General features: G+C 50.3%; 2 protein-coding genes across 3 annotated transcripts in view; one reads left to right on the plus strand and one right to left on the minus strand.

The window, feature by feature from the left end:
* The window catches only part of TXNDC16 (thioredoxin domain containing 16), a 63,377-nt gene extending 45,686 nt beyond the window's left edge, over nt 1-17,691 (minus strand). The window contains exons 1-4 of one of the 2 annotated variants that reach the window (XM_019556612.1): nt 17,048-17,691; nt 8,527-8,666; nt 5,893-6,096; nt 285-367 (exon numbers count right to left, since the gene is read on the minus strand). In XM_019556612.1, coding sequence (XP_019412157.1) covers nt 285-367; nt 5,893-6,061 — 252 coding nt within the window. In that variant the 5' untranslated portion in view covers nt 6,062-6,096; nt 8,527-8,666; nt 17,048-17,691. The remainder of the gene's footprint in view (nt 1-284; nt 368-5,892; nt 6,097-8,526; nt 8,667-17,047) is intronic. The other variant, XM_019556611.1, reaches the window with a different exon arrangement.
* Nucleotides 17,692-17,870: 179 nt separating this feature from the next.
* Nucleotides 17,871-27,704, plus strand: part of GPR137C (G protein-coupled receptor 137C) — a 23,046-nt gene continuing 13,212 nt past the window's right edge. The window contains exon 1 of the mRNA XM_019556613.1: nt 17,871-18,237. Coding sequence (XP_019412158.1) covers nt 17,929-18,237 — 309 coding nt within the window. The 5' untranslated portion in view covers nt 17,871-17,928. The remainder of the gene's footprint in view (nt 18,238-27,704) is intronic.

A 27,704-nucleotide genomic window follows, 5' to 3' on the forward strand; every position in this document is an offset into this window, starting at 1 on the left:
GTACTCGGCCTTGGTGAGGCCGCAGCTGGAGTACTGCGTCCAGTTTTGGGCTCCACAATTCAAAAAGGATGAGGAGAAGCTTGAGAGAGTCCAGAGGAGAGCCACGCGCATGATCGGGAAAAATCTTTTCTTGCATGTTGCACCTTCCAAAAACAAGGCGTGCAAGTTGTTTGGGGATGTGTGGCATGCAATAAAAGTACAGTAATTCTCCAGGGTCTAGAGCACCCTGATAATGGGGAAATCTGTGCGTCCCAGCTATCAAAATAAATCACACTGGAATTTACCTTCACAACAGAAATCCCGTAGTCCTGGAGAGGTTGCACAGAGCTCTCCATCTGTTCCAGGAATGGACGGACACCTGGAGAAACTGAAACAAACAAAACAGGGCTTCATCATATTTGTGTAACAGACAGATATGGAGGACAAAACCCAGTGTCACCTAAGCCATCTGGGCCAGGCTGTGACACCCTCCTTAAGCAATAATTCATTCCACAGGAATCCCATTGACTTCATTAGGACTGTACATGATATAATGCATGTCTGGTATTACAATCTGTCCCTATAATAATTTGGCCCTCTTGCCTCACTTTCCCATATTACAGAGAGGGGAACTACTTTCCCCCTGCACCCTCAGTCTTGTCAATCTTGTAGGGGGCTTCAGCACGGGGGGATCCGTGAATCAGCACAGGCTCCCTCCTGCATCAATGTGACCTTGTTGGGAAGCATGTGCAGAATCAGGGCCTTTGACTGCCAGTTCTTCTGGCCCATGGCACTTTCTTGCTATGTTTGTACAGCACTTAGCACAGGAGGGCTGTGCTCTTGCTCAAGACCTCAGACTGCTCCTGTAAAGCAATGATGATGAAAATGAAAAAGGAAGGTGAGAAACTTTTTCTTCAAGTGCCTGCTACCTTTCCATCTGGCTATAACCTTTTCCATATCAAATAACCAGCACTAAGAGAGTGGAGTGTAAGAAATCATAGAAAAAAAAAAAGTCAGGCTGGAAGGGACCTTCAGAGGTCATCCAACCCAACCCCCTGTCTGAGGCAAGATCATCCCTATCCAAAACATCCTATATAGATGAAAGGAAAGAGCTTTGAAACATTATTAAAGGAAAAAAAAGGAGCATTACTAGCTACAGTTTGTTCCCATCTTTAAGTACATATCTTAAGTCTGACAACTGATGGATGGATAGCCTCAGCTAGGCAAGCTTTAAGACCAGGTGAAGCAGACAGCTGCTGACCCCAGTGAGAATTTAGGGGCAGCAAAAAAACAAATTTGCAGAAAGGAACCACGTATAATTTACTGGAGACAATTGTTTCCTGTTCAAATTGGCAATGTTTGAAACCTGTTGTTGGCCAACAAAAAGTGGCAGGTAGTGCTTTCTACCTACACAATTCGTTCCCTGTCCGGTTGTTTCAAAGATCCTAGATCAGTTTGTATCTGTCTGTATGTGTAGCCAGCCAGCAGGCCTCCCCAGTAGCATGAATCATCCTGATGGACACTAACAGTGATGCTGACAATTCTTTACAAACAAGGAAATGTGTTTTTTGAAGATGAGCATTGCAAAAGAAAGGCAGAAAGAAGCCAACAGTACAGAACATGGTCGAGTGCATTCTCAACTCAGCTGTTTTGCTTCCGACTGCTGCATTTTCTCATCCAAAATAATCATACAAACAACAGTGCACCTACTTCTGAAGACAGCTTCCTTCATAAAGGAAGTTTTATTTTTTCTGATAGATCTAAAAGAAGAAAGCAAGAAGAAAGTGCTGTAACCAATGGGGCAGCTCCATCCATGGATGCAGGTCTGTCTTCGAGCAATAGTAACTTGATGCAACTGCGCTGTTATTTAAGGAATAAGAAAGCATCTACAGGAGAGGTGATTTGGAGGAGTGATGCTCTAAGAGATCCAAATAAATGGCCTTTGCTTGTGAATGTTGGACCAGTGCAAACAAACTGTAATGATTTCCCTTTGGACAGAGATGGAGGAAAATATCCAGCTTTCCATTTTCCACACCAGCTTTCAAAGAGAGAACAGGGCTCCTGTCTCTATTCCGCTTCAGCTGTTTGTTTATTGCTTCTGCTGCAAGTTATTTAACTCCAGAGACTTTGTTTTATGCAGGAACAGTGTTCAAGACTTTAAAAACATATTGAATAGCCTAGTGAAACATGAGAAATCAGCAGAGCGTGCAAGCGTATGAAGGGAGACTTATAAATCAGGTTGAAGTAAGATTGTATGACTGATAAAGAAAATCAGCACTGGACTATTTCTTTGGTAGGACACTGGGAAACTGTTTTGGAAAGTCTGATCTGATCAGACAACCGAGAGTAGAAAACCTTCCCATGTGACTTCAGTGAATTGGTGCCATTAATCTCCCAATGGGATTTTTTTTAAATTTCTTTCTTGGGAGATAAAATCTTGTGAAGAAAGAACATCACTGACACATTATCTCAAAGGAAATTCATAATCATTACCCTCGGCCAAAATTGTCCAGATGAAATTACTCATAAATTTGAGAACATGATCAAGGAGGAAATGATTTCTGCTTTGAAAGCTGCCGAGTATCATTCTGTTGTATTTGACTGCACGCATCAGATTAATAAGAAAACAGAGAGGACAATGATAGTTAAATTTTCCCCCCCCTGTGGGAGCAGCCAAAAAGGCAAGAGAGCAGCATTATGATCCAAGAACATTTTGTTGGACTTTTTGAACATGAGAAATTCTCCTAGCACTGGCATGACAGAAGCTCTTCTTGAACATTTGAAAAAAAAGAAAAACTTGGAAAGTCACTGATTTGAGAGGTCACGGTTACGGCAATGGGGAAAATCTGATAGGCAAAGACCAAGTCATTCAAAAAGAAATTCAGTACCTTAACAAGAGAGCAATTTTGATGCAGGAAACATCCTTTGAATCTTGCACGCAGCAACATCACCAGTAACTTGCCCTCAGTTGTGGTATTTTTTAACATCATTCAAAGCGTTTGTAGGTTTTTTTGTAGCCTAATCACAACAGTTGTAATGCTCTGGTATGTGACTAACTTGTTTCCAAAACTCTTATGAGAAAGAAGATGGAAAAGCAGAATCGATATGATCTGTGTATTTTTACCCCAGTTTCAGAAGCCTACAATGCTGCAGTTTCAACTACCAGTGATTCAAGCCTAAACATCCTATGGAAACCAAAGCTCAAAATGATACCAAACTGCTTGCTCTCTAAATCTGTGACTACAAATTTTTGTGGCATTTTAGCATGAAAAAACTGGCAAACAAAATGCTTCCTGCAGCCAAAGTGGCTATCAAACAAACTATGTGCCGGTTCTTCCTGTACGTTATTCACACGTGGGCTCGTTGATGCTACGGGAACTGGTTGGCAAACTGGAAAGTGAAGCTAGGCTCCTACAAGAAAAACATCAAACCAAAATACAATCAGAGAGACCATGATTGATACCAAGGCCAGAGACGAACTGTTAACTGATCCAGAGGAGACCATTAAATGGTCCATTTTTTCTAGGGGTGCACTGATATTTTCTCGGCTGATACCAATAGCTGACTATTCACCAGGTAAACTGGCCGACACCAATCCAATAACTGATTTGCAGGAGCACAGGCAGGCAGTGTGGAGAGCAGCTCCCTGCAGGTAAGTCTGTGGAGGGGAAGGGAGGAGGTGCTGCCCAGCCAGGGTGGTGAACAGGACCCCAGGGCCAGGGCAGGGAGCAGGACGGAGCTGTGGGTGGCTCATCCAGGGGATCCATGTCCTGGAGCTTAAAAATGACTGTGAGGGTGCCTGAACTAAAGCTTCTTAACTGAACTTTAGTTCAAGCACCACCACCACCATTTTTAAGTGCAGGGATGCTTTTAGGACCAGAACTGAGCAAGGCAAGGGTGGAGGCAAGCTGCCTGCTGCAGGCTGGGGGCTCTCTGCCCTGCTGCCTTTGCCCTGGGGGCCCCGCACCAACAGCACATCCCCTGCCTGCCCAGCAGCGGGGGGCACAACTCATTGCCCCCACTGCTGCTGCTGAGCGAGCAGGGGACACGCAGCTAATGTGACACTCCTGGGGCAAAGGCAGCAGGGCGGATAGCCTGAGCCCACAGTGAAAAGCCTGTATCCGCCCAGCCCTGCACACAAGTCTAGGGGGCACATGCACCCCCATCCTCCCCCAGGGATATGCGCAGCAGCAGAGAGCTGCCCCCACTCCCCCATGGCTGCATCTTGCTCCCGGCCCTGCAGCCCCATTCACTACCCTGGCTGGGCAGCGCCCCCAGCTCCAGCCCCTGCCCCACTCCCTCCCTCACCATGGGAGCCATGATTTGCCCCTACCCCCATACCCCTTCCCCTCCACAGACTTACCTGCAGATGCTGCTCTCCAAGCTGCTCAGCTGCATTCCTGGCTGCATGCATGCATGCATGAGGCTGCATGCATACACACAACATCCAGGGGCCACGGCCAGAAGGCATATTATATTTATCAGTACATTATAGGCTACACCAGGTAAAAACAAGGCAAGAACCAATAAACTTAAATTTTCCTTGCATCAGTGCTGATCTGTTATGGCACTGATATATCAGTGCACCCCTAATTTTTTTTTTTTTTTTTATTAAGAGTACTAGCATACTGTCCCTTGAAAGGCTTCTCTACTTTGAAGAGCACCACAGCATTATAGAAAGTAGGGGTGGAAGGGACCTCAGGGAGGCCATGTAGTCCACCCTCAGCTCAAAGACAGGATCAGCCCTCTCTAAATCATCTCAGCCAAGTGTTTTTCTAACCTGCACTTAACTCCTTCCAATGACAGAGAACCCACGAGATGTTCGAGTTTATTATCATCTCTCTGAAACATTGAAGACACTCCACAAAGAAGTAGAAGCCATGCTGGAGTCTGTGCACATTCGTCCTTATCTACTGAACCCATTCACCTGCTTGAGTCTGCCACACACTCAGAGGACAGGTTCTCTTAACACGTAAGTTTGTAGACCCGTATCTGCTCACTGCAATGGCTCACTTTAAATTTGAGTTGAAAGCTTGTTTGTAGAGTGTCAGCCTGAAAGATGCCGTGTACAAGTTCACACATGTTAACACCAAGCCAAATTCACTACAGCAGCCAGTCGCTGGTACCAAATCTTGAGGAAGAGACTTTCAATGTTTGGCAGAGCTGACAGCAACGTTCTTTGCTTCATTTCCTAGTGACATTCTCCCCAGCAGATGAGCACAATTAATCCTCTTATGGGTCCACTGGCAAGTCAGGATCCTAACAAGCAAGGACAACAGCAACTCCTGCTGCCTATCCTGAAAGGTAGAGGGCACCCATCACAAAACATGGCAGCTAGACTGGCTCCTGCACCCATGGTTAGGCTCCACAGCAGCTCTAATTATACCAAGGGGGGTGTAATATAGTTCTATAGGACAGGAACTCTTCCCCTGCCTTGCAGCAGTGGATCCTACTGCAGTTCTTAAAAGCCCTTTTTCCCCACCTGGGTTATGGGGCTTTGACTAGCTGCAAGCCGGTCCATGAGACCAGTTCCACACAGCCTTACCCTGCCCCCAGCAGTGAAGTCACGGGGATCCGAACAATAGCACCGACTCCAGGCTCAGGGACAACACAGGACACAGGACACATAACACAGGAACAACAAGAGCTCATAGTCCCGCATATTCTGCCTGAGTGTGTCGGAGAGGGGTGGATTAGCTCTTCATCCAAAAGATGAATCTGATCGGTTCTCTCCTGCGATGCAAGATTTACCACTTCCAAGAACTGCGGTCCCCTGGTTTCCCCGTTCCCAAAGACAGGACTTTTCATCTCTGTGCTACTATTCATCCTCGCAGTTCAGGAGACTGTCTCTCCAGTTGCTCGCTTCTCTTGCCTGCCAAGAATAATGAAAACACACTCAGGGAAAATACGTACCGTTGCGACTAAAATAAACCAGAGATGCTTTGCCGGGTTGCAAGCTACTCAAATACTCTTGGGGGCTCAGCTCCAGAAGCGCATTTGCATTCCTCGCTGAAGACATGCAACAGGAACATAACAGCAGGAAGGAGAAGCCCGGAGCCCATCTGTTCCTTTTGGACGACATGATTCAGTCTGTCAACAGCGCTGTGGAGGGAATAGCTGAAGAAAAAAAAAAATCCCCATTAAATACCGCTGCCTGCTGTTTACATTGCTCCCCAGGTCCATAACTATACATTACAAATTTGACAAGTAAAATGTCAGCCTACTCCGCTAGAAATCTAGCATGCAGTTCCAGTTTCAGCAGATGTCGTGCTGATTGCAATGTGAGCCAGCCCTGTTTTGTAGGAGTTATATTCGTAAGCGCTAAACCCATTGTGGTTTGGGGCTGTTTTGCTTTTTCTTGAGACAGTCCGGCACGTGGACACAGGAGAACTTTACAAGCTGGTTTTGCTATCATAAAGACCCCCAGTGCTGGTTATGGCCTGACTGGGATCAGAAAAGCTTCCCATACTTGACTGATAGAGACTTTCATGAACAAAGGGCTTCAGCAAGAACAGGGCTGGTTCTCTGCTGGTTCCCCCTTCCCATCCACTCTGCCTGCCCGGTGCAAGGGGCAGCCACCTGCAGACAGGCAAGTGGGTGGAAGGCATCCAGGAGCTGAAGCTGGAGCTCCATTTGCTGGGATGTGAGCCCTTATCTGCAGCTTCCCCCCATCCCAGGGCAGCGCAGCAGGGGCTGGAGGAGGGAGGAGTCACTGGAGGCAGAGGGAGCTGAGCAGTACCGGGGCAGCTGCAGCAGCACGAGGAGCAGCCCCACCAGGCAGTGGCTGGGGCCAGCAGGAACAAGCACCTGCATCTGCACCGCCTGGGCGAGCTGTGCTGTATGTGCTCCCTGCTCCCCCCTCCCAGCCCCCAGGAACTAGCACACAGGCAGCCCCCCCACATCCCTCACAACCCCCCACACCTCCTCGCACACAAAACTACAAGAGAAATACCAAGCGATTATGCAATTGCCTCTAGACACACTCCTCAAAATACATAAATCAGGACAAAAATTTGCTGTTGCAATGCAATTAAAATAAGTTATAGTAGAGGTTTGACTTTTACGATATGATTTGCTTTTTATCTATACTTTGTTACAATGATATCGTCTAAAAGATCGTGTGTGCGGCCCTCGACAGCTCACCAAAACTCGTTAAGCGGCCCTGCAGTCGAAATAATTCCCCACCCCTGTCTTAAGAGTGACATCCCCCTGCAGGCCCTACACCAACGGCTCCCAAACTGTGGGTCATGATCCCAAATGGGGTCACAACATCAGCGGTTGGGGTCACAATAAACAGGGATAAACTGCTGCTGGGTGGGTAGGGGGCACTTCAGCTTGGTGGCCACGGTGGCGCGGTGCTCCCTCCCGCTGGGCCGTGGAGCCCCGGGGGGACGGCAGCAGGGAAAAAAGCCCCAAGCACGTGGCTGGCAGCCTGTATCCTCACCCCCAGGGCTCTGCTCCGGCTGTGCTGCCCTCAGGGGAGGGGACGGGGGTAGGAGTCAGGCTCCACACTGCTCCAGCTGCAGCAGCCACCGTGTCCCATGGGCAGAAGCCAGGGCTTGGGTGCTGCTGGGGGGTGGGGGGGGGACATACAGAGGGGCTGCTGGCCCTAGCTCTGGGGCACCTGGAGGGGCGGGGAAAAGCAGCAGCAGCAGCTGCCCCCAGTGTGGAGAGAGCTGGGGCAGGTAAGCCTCCCTACCCCTGTCCCAGTCCCTCGGGTGGTCAGCAGGAGCTCCTCCCACCTCTGCCCCATGTCAGGGTATATTTATCTGCGGCACACTCAGCCACTAAGTGTCACCGCTTGTCCAAACAAGTGGGGGGGGGGGGGGGTCTAGTGAGCAGGAGAGACAAAGGGGGAATTCAAACTGCGTAGAAGTCCATTTATTTTGTAAGACAGTTGCAGCAGTTTCCATCAATAAGCATCCCCTGTTTAAGAATGACAGCAACGCCACGCGCCGTCACATGCTGCGCTGCCATCTCGCTGCTAATACGAAACTCAAAAACAAACAAAGAAAAATGCTCCTCTCGAACGACCAAGCCAGATTTGCAGGTCCTCTCTCTGGGGGCTTGAACTCTGCCTTTCCTGCTTGAAGGGCAGAAAATAAAAGGACTTTCCAACTCTTTAACTGCACATTAATTCCACGTTCTAGTAGCATCCCCACCATTGCCTGCAATTGTATCCGTCAGCTCCCCGCTTTACATCCCAGGGGCATAAAAATAGCATGCTCTCTTCACCGGCTCCTTACACTTGCCTCACAAAACCAGATATTTTTAACTATCTTCTGAAAAACAGAATGACACTTCACCATTCCCTAGCAGCCTTTCAGACGGTAAAAACAGCAATAAAGCACAAGAAGTCCAATCCAAAAGCCATGGCAAGCAACAGGAAGACTTCTGCTGGCTTCCCCAGACCACACTTTGATATGGAAATTAAGCTATAGGAGTCTATTATGGAGTGCAAAAGGAAATCAAGATGTTATTTTCATTTGAAAGGCTCCAAATACGTCCCCCCTGCTTGCACAACAATCATTTTGCTGCTTTGTTCACCTGGGTGGTTCATGGTGTGTTGTTAAAAGGAACATTTGCTAGACAACAACATCTTGGGTCTTGGAAGAAGTGCCACGCCGTACCCTGCACGGTGCAGGGGAAGCCAACTGTGCTCAGAGAGAGGCATGGGCAGATCTCGGCTTTTGAAAAGGGGCATGCAGAAAGCACAGTGTGTCGTCACATATTACACAACACCCATTTTTCTACAATTGAAAAAAAACTATAAGCTTTGCTAATATTCCAGGGACCTCAGGCTGCCTTAACCCGATTACGACTGAAGCAAAAGAAAAAAGCAGCAAACTTACTAGAATGTGGATTCATTCGTGATATCGTGTATTACGTATAAAATCACAACAAACTAGGCAAAACAATCAAAAGATGTTGTTTCATTAGTTCCGTAGTTGCTCAAGATGCACCTTTTTCTGGATTCATTAAACAAAATCTAGCCCAGAGGCTCTCTCCTCATCCCCAGGCAGTGCACGGCCCCATCTCCGGCAGTCCCCCCAACTCCTGGCACCCCATCAACGCCTGGCCTTTCCAGCCCTCCTTATTTCCTTTCTCCTGCCACCTCCTGTGTTTCTGATGCTCCCATTAGACAGCACCCTATGCCATGCCCCTCCACCGAGCCATCCGTCAATGTCTGCCCCTCCTTTTCATACACCACCGTGACGACTGCTGGCTCGCGCTGCCTGCTCTCCACTGTCCTGCCTCCCTCCGCACACCCCACCATGCTGCCACGTCCCCCTTCAGTCCTATGCCCTGGATTTGCCATCGCCTGCCCTCCGGCCGTGCCCCACCTGACGGCCTCACTCCAGCAGTGGCCTGGACTCCTCCAGCTTACATGGCAAATATTTCTACCATTTCTAGTGTAATGGTGCTCTCCATACATGGAAGGGCCATTGTTCATAACAGGGCAACTCCCCAAGCACCCTTCACCCCACCAAAAACCTGCGCAGGTCTCTCTCTTCAGCAAGGCCAATAAAACGGACGTGGAGCTCGGAGGCCAAACCATTCCAGGGAAAACAGGAGCCTTTTGTCTGTGACGGGGACCTTGTTAAACCACTCAGCTATAAACTTCTTCCTTAGACCTGCCCCCAGTCCCTCTCCCCCAAGGAGAAGATGGGCTGGGTGGAAAAGCAGGGCAAATGTTTCCAATGGGGACATCTCCAGGGCGCAGGAAGTTGGATTTCCCCTGCTGAGAACCTGGACACATGATATTTTTAGACCACTCTAATCACAAAGAGCAGAGAGATGACACCCAGCCCCACATTAGCAGGACTTGATTCTGGTGTAGGATTACCCTGGGAAAAATCAGGGGTCACATGACGCCGGTATAACTACATTGGCATATGTGTGATCTGTCCACAGCTTACCCTAGGACAGCCATTTCCTTCCTTCTCTGCTCTCTTAACACTGACATGGCACTAGCCTAGCACCTCGTGAGTTCAGCTATCTATGGATCACTGCGCGTCTGTCCAATGAGAATCTCGGTTATTTCACATTAGTGCACAAAATTGATATCAATGTACCAGCTGTCCAAGCCCTGATACATCATGGAAGTCCAGGGTATGTCCAACGATTGAAAACCTTGTAATTAAGAGAACAAATCTACCCAGACCAGCATGTTGCAGCCTGACACCTGGAGCACCAATAAGACTAGTGAAGGCTATTCATAATCAGCAAAACTTGTCAAAAATTGATTTCCCCATGTTAACAATTCTGGTGATACTCCCACTGATCTAGCATGCCTTGATGCAGAGATTTCAGGGCTGGCCAAAGGGTTGGCTTTGGGGATGCACTTTCCACCATCCCTACAAAAACTTGCCCACATCTGGCCAACTCCTAAGCTTCTGGGAAGTCGTGGCTTGCACGTGCTCAGCAAAGACTTGAGACAGCTTCCCACTGAAATCCCCCCAAATCCTGTCCACATTGAGCATGCGCTAGTGCGGGGCAGAGCAGGACTGTCCCTGCCATGGCGGCTCTGGGTGGAAGCAGACCATGCTGGGGCTGAGCCCGTCTTCCCAGTGCCCTCAATAACTCGCTGTTGGGGCAAAGCCGCATGGAGGAGGAACATGCCGAATTCAAGGGACAGAGACAAGAGCCAGACTCGTGGAGTGAGGGTGAGGAACTCTGGTGAAAAGACCCAAAGAGGAGATGGGACTGGAAGTTGGGGTGTGGAGACAGGAACCAACTGAGCAAGGTGAGACCGATGCCCAGGGTGTGCTCATGGGGACTGAGACCTGAGGGGGATGCTGGGGTTGGAAGCCAAAGGAGGGGACGGAGATGGGACTGGCTGGGCAAAGTACACAGGAGCTTAAGGTGGGAAAACCAATAGCAAAGAGAGTGAGAGCAGAGGCTGGGAAGACTGGGTTAGAGATGGGGAGTCTGGAGGGCAAGGGGGATTAGCAGCCTGACGAGCAGACAATCGGATGGCCTAGGCGAGGAGAACGGGGCTGAGATGAAGAGCCCGGGATGGAGAAGGAATCGGGCAGGTGAGAAGGGATGAGACAGAAGCAGCTGGGTGTAGGGGAAAAAAATGGGCAAGGGGGTCCATGTGCCCCAGAGCCCTCTCCCTTCAAGGCTGGGATGGAGCCCACCACCCGGCTGCTCCAAGCAGACATTGAATGCACTGCTGGTGGCATGGAGGACAAAGCCGACGGCCACTATCAGTCACTCCACCCGCCCAGGCAGCAGGGTCAGCGCAGCGGTGCCAAAAGCTCCAACAAGGCCATGCGCTGGAATCGTGGGTTATTTTCATTTCATCACGACCAGCCTTCAGGACATGCTCACAAATGACCAACGTGAGGAGCACTGTGCAGGTGGCAACATCAAGCACTCGGGCATTAGGAAGTGCTGGCAAGTGCCCACCATTACCTCTATTTGGCACCTGCAGCCAGCACCGTACCTAGACTCCTGGTGGCCCCGGGTGAACTTTCAGTATCATGCCTCCCTTTGCCAAAGATGATGATAACTGGACAAAAAAAAAAAAAAAGTTGCTCTTTTCAGGCCCCCTTTCTGTCTGGGCTGTGGGCAGCTGCACAGTTTGTTCATGCCTGTGTCTGGCCTTGCCTGCCATGTCCGCAGACTGCCTTTCACGACATGCTTGCTTGCTGCTTTTCTCACAGGACCCTGCCTCAGTGAGTGCACAGCGTGGACTTGCTCTGGGGAGGAACCGGGGCTGTGTAGTGAAGGAGACTTCTGGTTGTATGCCAGCTCCCAGCACCCCAAATTGGGTACCCAGAATTAGCCAAGCCTTTTGCCCTTAACTGCTCCGGGCCTCCGTTGTCGAATGGTGGGAGAAACTCAACTCCTGGCGTGCTGTGATGATATGGCCGTTAATGTTTGTAAAGCATTTGGAGGAAAAACCCCAGAGGAACTCAGTCGTCCGGTCTTTGTGGCAGGGTCTGAGAAGCGTGCAGTAGGTAAGGGAGGCCACTGAGGATCAAGAGCTGCTAGAAGGCAAGGGCCGGCCATCCTGTGCACTGAAAGAGGCAGGGTCCTGTAGGAGAAAACGGTATGTGCTGGGCATCTAACCCTGCTTCACTTCCTGGCTGCAGGTGCCCGATTTGACAGCCTGAGCGATGCCCTCTTACTGCCAGGCTCTACCCTTAACCATGCTTGGAGAAGGCACGTCTGGAACCACAGCTCGACTCCTCCACATGCAGGCGTTGTGCCGAGAGCTAATCCTAGTGCTCGCATGCCACCCCCTTCAGCGGGGCTTGTACAAGCATCGCCAAGGCCCAGGGCAATGGTACAAGAGGTGAAAGCTGGCAACAGCCAAAGAGCTGAAGGTGTGCATTGGAGGGATTGAGGGCATATCCATCCCACGCCAGTGGCGGGTCTGGACGAGGCGGGGCTGAGAAGACCTGGCCACCTGAATCTGGTGACCTGCTCCAGAGCTGGGAGTTTGTCCATGACACTGGCCTGGGTTCAGCCCCAGACCAGCCTCCTGGGCGAGCTTGTGGCTCCGGAGCACAGCAGTGGACTCGCTTAGTCTTGCCACCCACCCCCCAGCCAAACTGCACCCTAGTCGCTGACCTGCAGAGAGGAATAAGGACCCTGCCACTAGCCATACAAGGTACCAGTCTCTTGCAGCAGGGGCAGGGATGGGTTTTATCAAGTGGGGAAAACCCCAGAAAAGCCACCCCATATCCAGCCCCATTATAGAGCAAGCAAACCAGGGAAGGCCCCTGCTATGAGGGGCATGGCCTCCGAGAAGGGATACTCAGGGGGCAGGGCCATTCAGGAAGCATTCAGGACAAATGGCATCCTGCAACCTTCACCCCTCTACCCCCGATCTCTAAAACCACATCCCCTTCCTCAGGCCTGCATTTACGAGGCTCAGGGACATAAGTCCCAGTTCTGGGGGGTGTGACCGATTTATTTGGGCCCCCAACTCCCCCCTGCGCCTGCAAACCAGGCCCATTTATTGGGTGTCAAGTTGGACACTCCAAAAAACAGCAAGCACCACTGGTCACGCTTGAAAAACCCTGGCTCACATATGTTGTCTGCAGGCTGCTGCTGTGATTGCAATATCTGCACTGCAGGTAGTGCTTGTCTGACCTGGTAAGGATCAGGGCCCTGTTGGGATGGGCATCGGACTCATATTGTATAGCACAGCCCTTGCCTCAATGAGTTTGCAAAGCAGAGAGTGCAACACCAGTGAAGTGACGCGCCCAGCTCAGGGGAGAGCTGAGATTGCAACCTGTGTCTCCAGACTCATTAACCAGCACCCGCTCCTGCACCGGCTGACTTTTGGCTCTCCACTTATTACAATACTCTGACTAATGATGGCTCTCTGTGCTTGTTGTTCACTACTGTTTTGTCTGCCATGGGACAGAGAATGCAAGGACGGTGATAAATGCGCTGGCTCCACGGCTTCGCGGCGGTGTCTCTCATCATGCCGTACCCTTCGCAGAAGTGCTAGACCCCAGGCTGGCTCCTCTGACACAGGCACACAGTCCCACTATCACCAGCGCTCAAGCTGGGCTGAAGGGAAGGCTGTCTTATCTACACGACAGCTGAAAGAATACATTACTTATGCTCTGGCCAGCAAATGAACCAGCAGGCTCCCACTGAGACAGTGGGAGGAAGCTGTAGATAATTTACAGTCAGCATTCGCTCCGGCTGGGCATCCAGCCCTGTGCCTTACACCTGCCAGGTAGGAAAGATACAGTCCCCACTATGCAGGTTTTACCACCTCATTTTGGGTATGAGCCCAGATCTTTATGAGACGCTGCATTTATATAGCAAGGCTGTGCGGAAGTCGTCGTACCGCATGAAACAGTAGAAGGGTCCTCTCTGGCTTTTCTCATCCCATCCCCGTCATTAGTGTGGGCCAATTTAGGATTTCCCAGCACATGCACTGTAGATATACCCCAACCCCTCCTCCCCACAGCAAGAAGAGGCTACTACTATTGTGTCACCTTCACCGGGCCATTAGGAAGAGCAATCTTTACAGCAGGCAGCTCCTGAGGACCAGACTGCGTCCTAAGTGGCTATGAAATACTTACCCATCCAGAAGGGCAACATGGTGCACAGATATACGTGACTGCACCTGCCTACGTTTATTCATTATTATTATTGTTACTGTTATTTTAATACACTGATGTCGAGGTTCTAAACTGAACCTTTCCAGGAATCTTTGGCTTTCAACTTTCACCATTTTTAACCTTTTAGTGAGTGAGGCATTACTAATCCTAAAGCAATGGGAAATTAATAATATATGAATAGGGATAAGCATTATGAAGAGCCCGACCCAGCAGCCTGAACAATTACCAAGGTTGCATATTATCCCTAAACCAGTTTTGCTTGCCCCTGTGGACAGTGAAATCTCCCAGGAACAAAGAACTCCCAGAGAACAGCCACACCTCGCCTTGCACGTGAGAGCATACCTGGGAACAGAGATGCGGCCAAAACTTCCTTCCACCCAGAGCCTAGCAGCTGGAAAGGTCTCTTGGGAGCCAGGGACAACTGGCACAAATTACAGTAGCTTCAGGCTGGTCCAAGCCATAGGTCTGGAGCAGGGTAGGACCATGCTTAAATCCAATAGCCATAAAGTCGACTTAAATTCACCTTAAATTCATCGACAATGGCTCTCCGTGACCTGAAACCCATCAGTAAGCCAGGCTTTAATCCATGTAATGTGTGCCACACTAGTGTTGTGCCATTCAGGTTTCTTCATCAGCACCCCGTCCTACAGTACCAAGTCAAGTGCCTTACACAAAGTCAAACTATATCAGCACTACTATCGTTCTTAAAACACATTCGTCATCACATCCAGAACGGATATCAAGCTAGGTTAACAGAATGCGTTTTCCATAAACCTGTACTGACTGGCATCAATCCTATTACCCTCCTTTAATTCTTTATTGAGAGTGCTATCATCACTTCCATAATCTTGCTCACACTCAACATCAGGCTGACAATACTGTACATTTTTGGATCACTATTTACTTTTCTTTGATCCTGGGAAAGCATAATCTTCTGAAACTTCCCCAGTATCCCAAGAATTATGGGAGAATCCATGCTAATAGGTCAGAGAGCTCCTCAGGCAGCTCTTTTAGAACTCTTGGCTGCAAGTTATTTGGACCTGCTATTTATTTGTACATGTCTAACTTTCTGTAGCTGCCGTTTTACCATTTCAGTAATAATCTTTGAAAATGTATTTTAGCATCATTCTCATAACATCTGATGAAGTAGGTTGTTGTCTACGAAAACGCATGCCTCTCCAAATTAGGTGGTCTCTACAGTGCCACCCTGCCCTTCCTTCTGCCTGTCATCATCATCTCATGACATGGCTACATCCTCTGGCTTTTTCCCCAAACACAAACCAGAAATATGTACTGAATACTCCGCTCTGCTTCCCCATCAACCTACACTAGAGTAGATACAAGTTTCATAGTTTCTAGGGTCGGAAGGGACCCGAGCAGATCATCTAGTCCGACCCCCTGCCATGGCAGGAAAGAGTACTGGGGTCAAATGACCCTAGCAAGATGTTCATCTAGCCTCCTCTTAAACACCCCCAGGGCAGGAGCCTGCACCATTTCTCTTGGAAGCTGGTTCCAGACCCTAGCCGCCCTGACCGTGAAGTAGCGCCTCCTGATATCTAACCTAAACCTGCCCTCTGCCCGCTTGTGACCGTTATTCCTGGTCACTCCTGGCAGTGCTCGGGGGAACAGTGACTCCCCCAATGCCTGCTGATCCCCCCTGACTAGTTTATAACAGGCCACAAGATCCCCCCTCAACCTTCTCTTGTGGAGGCTGAACAGGTTCAGGTCCCGTAGTGATGCAAGCTACAGGATGTAGCTTCAGGTCCCATAGTGATGCAAGCTAAGTGATGCAAGCTAAGATAGTCCTATAGACTGCAAACAGCCACACACTTTGCGCAGCCATGATCTTCATCCTACAAGCCACCTCTACCTATGTAGAGGCCCCACCAAGCTCAACAGTACCTGCTCACACTGAATGGCTAGCCAACCTGACGTCTCTGCTTGTATGAAACCACTTATTTCACAGTGCTTTTCAGTGTGGTGGCTGGCATAGTATGGCAGACAGAGCTGAGAGACAAGCAACCACCTCAGCCAAGCCCCGACTCCGTAAGACCAGGTCCTAACAGCAGTTTGCAAGGACAATGCCATGCCTCGTATAGCCACATTCATCAGGAAATGCTGTTATGAGCCAGAGTGCAGACCAGACCACTGGAAACACAGATCTGATCGTAGTTAAAATTTAAAAAATTGTTAAAAAGATTAACACAGATTTTAACAGTACCACCTTCGTAGGTCTTGGGACAGAGTCCCTCTTACTTTGCAAGGGACCAAATTCTGATTTTTGCAGCTTCCTGAACAACCTCGGTGGCACGTCTACTACACTTGGGGCTTCCAGGACTGCCCAGCAAGACCCCAGATTTGACCCCCTGCTGGAGAATTTTTAACAGCACTCGACCCCTATAAGAAGCAACCTCACACACACATCATGCCTGAAAAGATATTACAAACAATGAAACAAATGCAATGCACAAGAGCACACACCAACTGCTGAAACTTCCTTAGCCTGACGAAGGATTTTTGAACCTGAAAGCTTGCTTAAAAATTGTTCTGCAACTATTTTAAGTTGGTCTAATAAAAGATATCAGATTCACCCAAAGAACCTTGTCTGCCTAGGCACAAGAACTGCCCTCAGGACAGGTCCACTTGGGTTTCACTTTCACTTTCAGGTCCTCATGCCCTTTCCCGCCCTGCAGCAGGGGCTGGGTGGCAGCAGGTGTGAAGCGGGCACCGGGAGGGAGGGGTGCATTTGAGCCCACAGGCACCCCTCTCTGACCTATTTCGCGGGAAAATTTGGGTTTGCAGTGGGGGAGTCAGCCGACTTGGATACAAATTGCCTACTGCTGTTCCCAGCCTTTGCAGAGCGGTCTCCTCCTGCTGAGCCGGTCCTGGAAGGCACCTAGGCCGCTGCGGGTGGAAAGGGAAAGAAGCACTAAATAACGAACCACGGGAGGGCTCAGGGCCTCACTTACCAGGAGTAAGCGTCAGCAGTGACGGTGCGAGTCTCTCCTCCAGCCCCGCCTTACCGCCTCTGGGGGTCTAGTACCTGTGGGCACAGAGGAGCCCTTCGTGGTCCATGCTCCAGGGATGGTGACGAGGGGACAGCCCGCTAGTGGACACCACCGCCGCTGGGCCCCGCTCCTGCTCCGCCGGGCGCTCCAAGGCAAGCTGACCCCGCCAGACGTGGGGGTGGCCGAGATGCCCCGACACCAGCCCGGGTTTCTCCCCGTCCCATGCGAATCAAGACCGATTTCTGAGCGACCTGCACAGCACGGATCGCCGAGCCCCCTAAAGCTGGGGGATCCCCGAAATGCCCCTAGAGCAGGGGGATTGCTGAGAGGCCCTTGGAGCAAGGGGATTTTTGAGCTTCCCCTATAGCAGGGGGATCCCTCAGATGCTCCTGTAAGGGGGAGGACTTCTGAGCTCCCCTATAGCTGTGGGACCCCTGAGGTGCCCCTATAGAAGGGGGATGCCAGAGTTTCCCCTGCAGCAGGCAGGATTTCAGAGCATCCCCTACAGTACGGGGATCCCTGGGAGTGCCCCTACAGCAGGGGACCCCGGAGCTGCCCCCCGGGTCCCTCAGCCCGCCCGGGCCCCGCGCTCAGGGGGCGGGGACGGCAGCCGAGGGAGCCAGAAACAACTCGGGCGGCGGCAACAACCCAAGAACCCCCAGGGCGGGAGCAAAGCCGCGACGGACAAGGGGGCGGACCAATCCGCGGCGCGGAAGGGCGGAGCGCGGGGCCGGCGGTGGCCAATGGGCGGCGCGAGTGGGCGCGCCTCAAAGGCCGGGGCAGGCCGTCCCCGCGGGCGGTCGGCGGGTCGGGCGGGCGCATGGCGGGGCCGTAGCGGGGCCATGCCGCTGTCCGTGGCGCTGCGGCTGGGGCTGGCGGCGCTGCACACGGCGCTCTACGCCGCGCTCTTCCTCTTCACTTACGCGCAGCTCTGGCTGCTGCTGCGCTACCGCGAGCGCCGCCTGGGCTACCGTCCGCTCGGCCTCTTCCTCTGCCTGCTGTGGGCGGCGCTGCGCACCACGCTCTTCTCGGGCTACCTGCGCCCCGGGCCCGGGCCCGGCCCCGGCCCCGCCGCCCGCTGGATGCTCTGCTGCCTGCCCGTCTGCCTGCTCTTCGCCTGCCTCTGCCTCCTCACGCTCTACTTCGCCGAGGTGAGACCCCCCGGGGCAAGGGCGCCGCCTCCTGGTCATCAACGTGTGTGTGTGTGGGGGGGGGTTAACGCGCGTTACCTCGGAGGCCGGTCGTGACGTCACCGCCTGTTATTGCCGCGCGCTGGAGGAGGGGGGGAGTGCTGCCGAGTGGGGATGACGTCACTCGAGTAGGGGTGACGTCATCGGCCCGTCGCCCCGAGGGCTCTCCCCTCATGAGGAAGCTCAGCTCCTCCAGGAGCTGGAGAGTCTGACACCCAGTGATGCCACAATGCTATGATATCGCGGCATGGTGTCATGTCTCTTACCAGAGCCGTGGGTTTGGCTTGATGTGGTGATGTCAGGTGTTGTGATGTCACTGCATTGATCACGTCGCAGGGCATCACTGGTGTCTCCTGTCAGAGCCCTCTGGGTTTGGCTTGATGTCACGGTGCTGTGATGTCACTGCGCTGATGTCACGGCGTGGTGTCTCAGTGCACCGTTGGTGTCTCCTACCGGAGGAGACGTGCATGCGCCCCGGACCTGCCCCCCGGGCGTTGGGCATCCCTGGATGCGAAAGCAGGCGAGGAGGGGGTACTGCCTCCGAGATGCACCGGGCTCCTGATGCCATAAACCGTTGCCGCAGCAGTGGGTGCGGTGACCTCAATCGCCAGCCGCAGCCTGGTCCACCCCTTGTTGGAGGAGCCCTGCTGCATCCCAAGGAGGCTTGGTGTCCCCCCTCCAAAGGCGGGCAAGGAGGCGTCGCTGCCTCCAAGATGGAAGAGCGCTGACACCCAAAGTTATTGTTTCTCTGCACTGGCAGCACCCGAGCTTTTAACCCTGGATGGACAGGGCCAGGCCTGTCCCTGGGGGAGCCTGGTCTGGGGCACGTGCAGTAGGTTCAGAAATCTGGACGTGGTGGAGCAGTGGCAATGTTAATTCTTGTAGCGTCCCCTCCACCCGCCTGGTGTGCGACCCTGCGGGGCCACATGCTGTGGCTCCACAGGTTGGACTTGACCCCTGGCTGGGGAACGAGCAGCCTTGCTCTAAGCAACAGGCTCTTTGAGACTCGAAAAGCTTTTTGGTAAGAAGTGGTAGGAGGAAGGCAAGAGGTACAAGGAAATCTGCCTTCCTGTGCCTTGATCCTCTCCCGAGCGTGTTGGTTTCCAAGTGCATCTTGGCTTGAAGTAACTAGCTATGGAGTAGGAGAGGGAGAAAGAAACCTCAAATGTTTAAAAATAAATGGGGCGTGTAGGCACGCTTAGTTGCAGCCCAGGGGCCTGATTCTCAAGAGCGTCAGGGAGTTGTAAAGTAATTGGGATTTGCAGTAGAGGTGATTAGATCTACTAAATTTTTGCCAGAAAGTTTCTTTAATTGCAAGCTTTTGGGCACAAACACCCCAAAGAGATCACCTCTACTGCAAAGCCTGATTGCTTTTTCCTCTACACCAATACTGCTACAACCTGGGTACCTGACTCGGGGAGTTGTATACACTGGTGCGAAATGGATATAAAATGCTACCTTGTCTTGCACTTGCTGGTGCAGGAATGAGTGATGGAGCTGGATACAAAATGGTGGAGCCAAGAGGGGACTTGAAGCATCTAAAAGACCTTATTGTTGTTCTTGTTTCTCTTGTGGGGCTGATGAATCTTGCAACTAGGCACCATCTACCCAAGAAATGGAGGAATCGACGGTGGAGTGGAACATCACTTTTACTTCAACGCTCTGATTTTGGTTTATGAATGCCACTCTGCCAAAGAATTGCCTTGGGTGTGTGACTTGGCGTGCATCTCTAAGCTGGAGGTAGCTTTCTAACTAGTGTTAAAGTGATGACAGGTACTTTTGAGAGGTGTCTGCATTACGGTATAGCATCACTCTGACTTCAGTCTCAAACTGAGGGGTGGTACCTGTTTAATTAAGCTAATGCAGCATGTAAAGTCTGCTGAGGGGTTCAGTTCTTGATGCTGCTTCCCCATTAGGTGGTACAGAGAACACCGGGTACGTGAATACTTGCTTGTCCAGCATTGCAGGTGTAGGGTGCCAGGCTTCAGACTGCTTTGACTTCCTGATGTACTTGCAGGCTGGTATTAAGGGTCCCTTTTCTAGCTGGAGGTAAAGCTGAATCCCCACTAGATTCCTGCATGCAGTATAATCTTCATGGAGAAGAAAGTGCAATGAGAGAGGATCTGCCAGATAGGGATCCATTCTTTCCCCTGCCCTCCACCTTTTTCAGTACCAGTCTCTCTCTCAGTTCTGTGGAAACATAACTGCTGGACTGCAAACCTCTCGGGTGTGAAAACGGAGTTGGGGTGTGCCATCCCAATGCTACACAGGTGTCTGACTGTCTAAAACCTAAAGAAGAATCGTACTGTTCTGTGCAAATTTGCTTGCAGCTGGCGTTGGGTTTTGAAATGTGTACTCTAGTTTCCAGCGCCCCTGTGGAATTTTCTTACAAGCAACTTCTAGTAGCTGCAGATTTGCAACTTTGGTAGTCTCCGCAGTGGCTTTTCCCGCTGTCAGCTAATTGAATGCTGAGGTTAGTGATTCCACAGTGAAGAGAAGTGCAGGCTGTTCCCTGCCAGCTGCTCTTCTTCCTTCCTGCCCCCTGGTTAAGCAGGTAAGCACTACAGTAAAACAAGATTTGGTTTTTAAATGGGGTGCAGCTCTGCTTCCAGTACGGAGCAGTGCCTGGGGCTGAATAGTTTGAGAATCACTGACCTACGTGTTCCCAGTAGAAAAAGCTTCTAATACCAAGGTGGAGTTGAAGGCTATGTATCTGTTTTGTTGCTGGATGTTTTAGGTTTTGATCTCATAACCTAATTAGACCCATTTTAAAGTTCAGATTTCTTGGGTGTGTTTCCAGACTGGATCACGCATCTCTCTCAAGACCTCTGTCTCCTTCCTGCTCTAACCCCTCCCCTCCATCATCCATTCCTCCAAAGAGGCAACATGCTGCTTACGATGTTGCATGCTCCAGTTCAAGGTTTCTCTTGGAGACTGAACTCTCACTGATGCCACTGAAGGCTTAAAATAGCTTTCCCTGCAGCAGAGAGATCTTCTGAGCTCCATGCCTCTGCAAGGTACCTGCTTCCCTTTATACCCAATCATTGTTTTTCCTTTGATTTTCCCAAGGAGTCTCTAATGAGCAGCATAACCTAAAGCAAATGTTCTCTTTCCCTCTTCCCCACTTCCTTCTCCCATGTGTTGCCCCTTCAGTGTTCTCCAACCATGAAAAGCGAAGACTCCTGTTCCAAGGCAAAGCAGTGGCAGGCTGCTTCCTTCAGATTACTCTGTGGCCTATGACCCATCTGGCTTGTGTGTGTGTGTACGTGCGCATGTGTGTATTTAAAAATACTTTAACTGATTGGATTGCTTCATCCTCTCCTTCATTCCGTTCTTAGCAAACAACAGTGCAGCAGAGATGCAGGGAAGTGGCATCCAGCCTGGGATTTCTTGTATGCTTTTTCTTCCCACCCACCTGTTTGATCATCTCTTATCTAATTGATGAAGCATCTAGGAGTTCCCATTCCTCCTTTGAGTTTCCTCTAGCTCTCCTATGAAAGGAACTTCTAGCCTTTACTTTTTCTCCCAGTTCACCTGTTGGGGATAAAGAAACAAAAAGATTTTTAGACAGTCCTAGCCACCCTGTTCACTTGCAGATGAGTCACATGGTCCCCTCCCAATTCCAGATGGCCTCTTGTCCTGTGAAATCCAGGGTGTACCCAGCCAGCTCTGGTGACGTGGGAAACAGGATGGGGTGACTTGGATGCACAGGGTTGGTCCACCCCACCCATGACTTTCCTGTGATTCGGTTCTTGACTGCCTGACTACTGTAGGGTGATGAGTAGGAGGGACTTGTGGAAACCTTGAAGAAGCTATTTATGGCATGTAGTCTTAAATAAGCCTGCATTGTTACTTCAATATATTGTACTGAATGAGTGCAATGGGTGTGAAGCGACCTTAGTGATGGAGAAAATAGCAAAGAGTTTCTTTAGTATGGAGAATACTAATCTACACATGGGTGCCTTGCTTCTAGACCAGTGGTTTTCAAACTTTTTCATTTGTGGAACCCTAAAAAATTTCTAGTGGTGCAGACCCATTTGAATTGTAAGCATGGCATTGATTAACCATAGTCATCTTTTGCGGACAGCTTAGACATAGTCCGCAGACCCCCACAGGTTGAAAACTACTGATCTAAACTAAGCAGTAGAACATCTTTCTTGTGACTTGCAGGAGGGAGTTCAGGCACTCGCCCAACTAAGCCAAAGTCATTCTAAATAAGGAGTAGCTGATTCCTGGGAAAAGAAGGGTGCTAGGAATGTGCCTTCACATCCTTGTGCAGCCCAAATACAGGGTTTGGAAATTGCCGTCCTTGCCAGAAGGGTCGGCTGCATGGAGTAACTAGTCTTCCTAATTTCTTTCTGGACTTGGAAATGAGAAACTCCTTCAAGACTGGAAGGGAGGTCCAGGACTGCAGTGAGGTGCTGCTTGCTGTAGGTCAGGCTCAAACCCTTAACAAAAAAAAGCTACAAGACCAAGGCCTCTGCACAGGTGTGATGGATTTCAAATCTTTCGGGTGGGGGGTAGAGACGTACTTGCCTGCTATGGAATATGTTCACCGTGGGCTAGGAACCAGATGCCTTAGATCCAAGGCAAACCCTCCACAGGAACTCTTCCAGTCTACTAGGTAGAAAGAAGATGGGCCCTTTTAATTGCCACTTTTTATGGCCATCTCTTCCAGCCACCTTCAGGAAGCATGATGGTCTTAAACCCCTTCAGCTAGCAATTGGTGCTCTTGGGGTAGCTCAGCTTGGAAATCACCCTTTCAAAAGCTTGAGATTTGTCCACTTCCTAGGGGAAATGGGAAAACATTCTGAATAGGAAGCTCACCTGTTAGCTTGGGCAGACTCGTAAGGTTTTCATTTCATACTTCAAGTGCTCTGGACTTCAGACTCTCTGAAGCAAGTTGCTTTCTTGCTGAATGCGATCTGCTAAGTATCCGGATCCTGAGTTGGTTTTCCTCTGTCCCTGGGGCACAGGAACTGCCCAGCTGTCTGCTGGAGCTCTTCTGAGGAGGGGCAAACACCCTTCAACCTACTTGCTGAAGGTGGAGCAGCAGCCTCTGTGTTGGATGCCCTGGATATTGGATCGGTGTCTGGAGGCCTACTGGCTCTAGCCTGCTGCACAGTGACATGGTGGAGCCCCTGCATCATGAGTTTCCCTGACTTGCTGGGTGGTGAATCTCAGTGGGGTAGGGACTGGATTTTCCATTTGCTTCAAGGAATGAAGTCTATCCTTGTCTCTAGCGGAAGACTGCCCCACAACTTTGACACTTGCCTGAAGCAAAGCTGAGAAGTTTGGGGGGAGTGGGAGGGTCATAACTCCGCCCTTGAAGTCATAGTTTCATAGTTGATAGGGTTGGGAGGGACCTGAGCAGATCATCAAGTCCGAACCCCTGCTATGGGCAGGAAAGGATGCTGGGGTCAAACAGCCCCGGCTAGGTGATTATCTAGCCTCCTTTTGAAGACCCCCAGCGTAGGAGTGAGCACCACTTCCCTTGAAAGTTGGTTCCAGCTCCGAGCCGCCCTGACCGTGAAGTCAGTGGAAGGCTGGTGCTGAGAGCTTTTGAAATCCCACCCTTGGCTATATCACATTTTGCCTTTCAAGACTATATAGTGCTCCTGGAGGTTACTGTCATGGCTTTGCCCTAATAGCCAGATTAGGCAAGATGAATGACTTGACAAAAGGTTCATCTGTCTGTCTTCTAGGACTAGAGCAGGGGTAGACAACCCCCCGGTATGTGTGCCAGAGTGTGGCACACAGGCATTTTGCTTGGCACTCATGCCTCAGGTCAGGTGGCAGGGGAGCTACGAGGGGCCCAATCTTTTTGGCAGTGCAGCCCTGGCCCTGTCCCCATTGTTCACCTTGAGGTGCATGTGTACCTGATGCTGGGAGTGGACCGAGCCAGGGCTCTGCGGATCCTGGTGCAGCTACTTGCAGCCTTTCTGCCGCCTGCTGCAAGCAGCCTGGGCTCTGTGGCAGGTGTCAGGGGCCTGCCCAGAGCCTGGGCTGGCTGTGGCAAGCAGCCGGGAGGCTGCACGTGGCTGTACCGGGGTCTTGGGGAGCCCCAGCCTGGCTCATCGATGGTGATGGGTACAGGCACACCTCAAGGAGGGGGGTGGATGGTGGGGAAGGGGCCAGGGCTGTGCTGCCACAAGGACGAGGTCCCTCACAGCTCCCCTGCCGTCTGCCTCTGGCGCACCAACATCTGGGAGGTCAAAGTCACAGGTGTTTTTGGCACTCTGCCCAAAAATGTTGCTGACCCCAGGGCTAAAACCTGCCTAAAAAGTCAGGCTCGTTGTTGAGGACCCAAAATGTAAGCAACAGAAACAACAAACAGAACTCCAAATCTCATCTTTGGCTGAGGACACAAGTATTTTTTATTATTACTCATTACAAATACATTGGCAATAGTAAAACCTTTAAAACGCTTGTCCTGGACAAGTGCATGCTCACAATCTCCTTAATGTGAGCAGCTGTGCAGGGATCTGAGCACCTCATGATGATTGTAACTAAGATACAGAGTGGTGCCAATAGTAAAGCTAATCACTGAATCATAGTGGAAGCAGAACCTGCTGCGCTAAGCGAGGCTGGCTGGGTGAAGGTGCTCGTCTTCCTTTCCTTCAGCCCTCTTATCAGTAACTTGCTTCCACTCAGGTGTGGGGGATATCTTGTACAAATAGTATGGGAAGGTGGGGTGAAGAAATGCGGCAAGCTGGGCGCTTTGTGCTTTGGAGCAGTGTTTGAACTCCACTGATCGCACCTTTCCAGAACAGGCATCTCCCAGTACAATCCAACACCAGTGAACAAATATGCAGCAATCCTTCCAAAGGGGTTTTCCACCTAACTACCTTCGGTCTCCTCTTCAAAAGGCTTGAAGAGAAATCCCAGCATAGCATCCTGCCTCTGAGAATCCTACTGTGGATCATATTAATCTACAGGCAACAACTGCAGCTACAAAGAACATGGTTCACAAAGTGTAAAGTGGTATCACAATGGGGGGGTTCAGTTTTGGCTTGAAGGGGGGAAAAAGATGCCCTGTAAAGCATAGGCAAGCTCCTCTTGGTGAGCTTAAACAGTCTCTAAATATTGAAGACCTAATGACTAGCATCTGCCAGCTGGTTCTGGTCTATGCCTGAAAGGAAACTGGTGCAGAGAAACATGGCATTGGTGAGGACACAGCTGGAGTACTGCATCCAGTTCTGGGCGCCGCACTTCAAGAAGGACGTGGAGAAGCTGGAGAGAGTCCAGAGGACAGCCACATGTATGATTAGGGGCCTGAGGAGCAAGCCATACAAGGAAAGGCTGGCAGATATGGGACTGTTCAGCCTAGAAAAATGAAGACTTGGGGGGGTGGGATTTGGTGGCAGCTTACAAATATATATCAGGGGCTAGGTGAGCAACTATTCACCAAAGCGTGCTCCGGGGGAGAACTAGGCGTAACAGTCAAACTCCTAAAAGGAGGTTTCAGAGTGGATATAAGGAAAAACTGCTTCACAGTTCATGTGACCGGACTTTGGAATAGACTCCCAGCGGGGTGGTGCAGGCACCTACCCTGGAGATCTTCCAAAGGAGACTGGATGCACACCTTGCTGGAGTTATTGGACCCTAGCAGTCTTTCCTGCCCAGAACAGGGGGCTGGACCTGATGATCTCACAAGGTCCCTTTCAGCCCTAAACTTCTGTGAAACGTTAGAAACCAGGACACTAAATCTGCACTTGCAACTATGAATAGAGGGGCCAGTGCCTCTCTCAGAAGGTTGTCAGATGAATGCCAGTATTCCCAAAGCTTCTTGGAAAATAAAATGGCCTTGATGGCTCTGACTCAAAGGTGGAAGAGAGATGGCAAATCAGAATGTGACACCTATTAGTCAGCAATGAAGAATCACTCTAAGGAAACTACTTCAGACTTGAGAGATCCCTCAGAAAATGTCAGCTGTTATTTATTTGCTCTGTCTCCTTCCCCCCCCCCCCCCAAACCCTTTTTGCTGGGGTAGAGATGATGGAACCATTTTTGTATTGCAAAGAACTTGAAAGACCACCGTGGGTCAGAAAAGAATCCATAGCATCAAACAACTTGACATTTCTGGGTTAACCCTGCAAATTTTACGTGCAGGTATTTGCATGCCAAGCAGTGCTGATACTGTGTGGCACTCATAAAATGATCTCGCGTCACCCCAGAATGCTGTACCTGGTTGCGAATCCCTGGCCTAGAACAAAAATGGTGTGGGACCTGAAAGGGATGTAGCTGAAGGGAGGAGACCATAATAAAAGATACACTCAGTCTGACAATGCTTCAGTGACTGCAAATGCATCTACTAGAACTGGTAACATCTTGTATGTTCCCAGCTCACTGGCTCAGCAAAGTCTTGCCATCCTTCATGGTGAAGCTGCCTTTTGAAACTTGCCTTTCTGGCTCAAAAAAAAAAAAGTTGAGATGCAAGGAGCGTGCAGATGCAACCCTGCTTCAGACGCCTCCTTTCCAGATTAGCCAATTAATTCTTTGAACACATGTAGAAATCAATGCTTTCCGAAGGACTAAATCCTGTCTGTAATCTTGTGCTGAACCAGGGAAGGATTAATGGGAGTGACAAAGTACTTAAAGGATGGCTGAGCTTTACTAGTGCAACTTGGCTGCTACTCGTGTCTGCTCTATTTGCTCATGGGCAACCTCCATGTTGAGAAATGGGGACTTGATGATTAAATTAGACCTATGGATTAGGAGGCAGGATGGCCATCCAGTTTGTCTAGTATCTCACTTGTCTAGTCTTTGAATAGCCTCTCATCCAAAGATTTAGTTGTTTGCTCTATTTCTTATTAGTGTTCAGTGGAACTTGGTTTTTCTGCTTCATTTAGGCTAGGATTTTCAAAGGAGTCCAGTGTGCTGTAAGACTGCTCGGCATTGTACCACTCGTTGTTTGTTCTTCATGAAATGGCAAACCAGTGGGCAGCCACCACTTGGCAGGCAAGACTAGGAATCTAGTGAGTCGAGAGCTAGGAAAAAGTGTTTGTGGGAGGGTGGAGATTTGCTGCTCTTGACCCTTAACTCTTGCATTGTGCGGGTGTGTCTGTAACAAAGGACAAAGTCTTCTCTGCTTGTCAGCGGTTAGACCACCCTAATAGCCCGTGAGGGACTCCTTAAACTCTCTTCCAAAACTCCCTTCTGCAAGCCACGTGCAGCTGCTTGGGTTAAAACCAAGGAATTGTTGCATTGTGACTGTTTCCTTGCCCCGCGTGAGTATGGGCCTATAACTACTGCTGCTGTTTAAGGGAAATCTATGCACTATTCCCTTCCTGGCCTGAGACTTGTTCTAGAGTGCAAGATGTAATATGAATTGTGTAATTCAATCTGTAGTCTTCTACAGAATTCAGTGGGCTTGGGCTTAGTCTTCAAGTGAATCATGAATCACTGTTGAAAATTGTATTTGGCCA

Source organism: Crocodylus porosus, unplaced genomic scaffold (genome assembly GCF_001723895.1).
Source record: "Crocodylus porosus isolate Cpor-Errol unplaced genomic scaffold, CroPor_comp1, whole genome shotgun sequence".
NCBI lineage: Eukaryota > Metazoa > Chordata > Crocodylia > Crocodylidae > Crocodylus > Crocodylus porosus.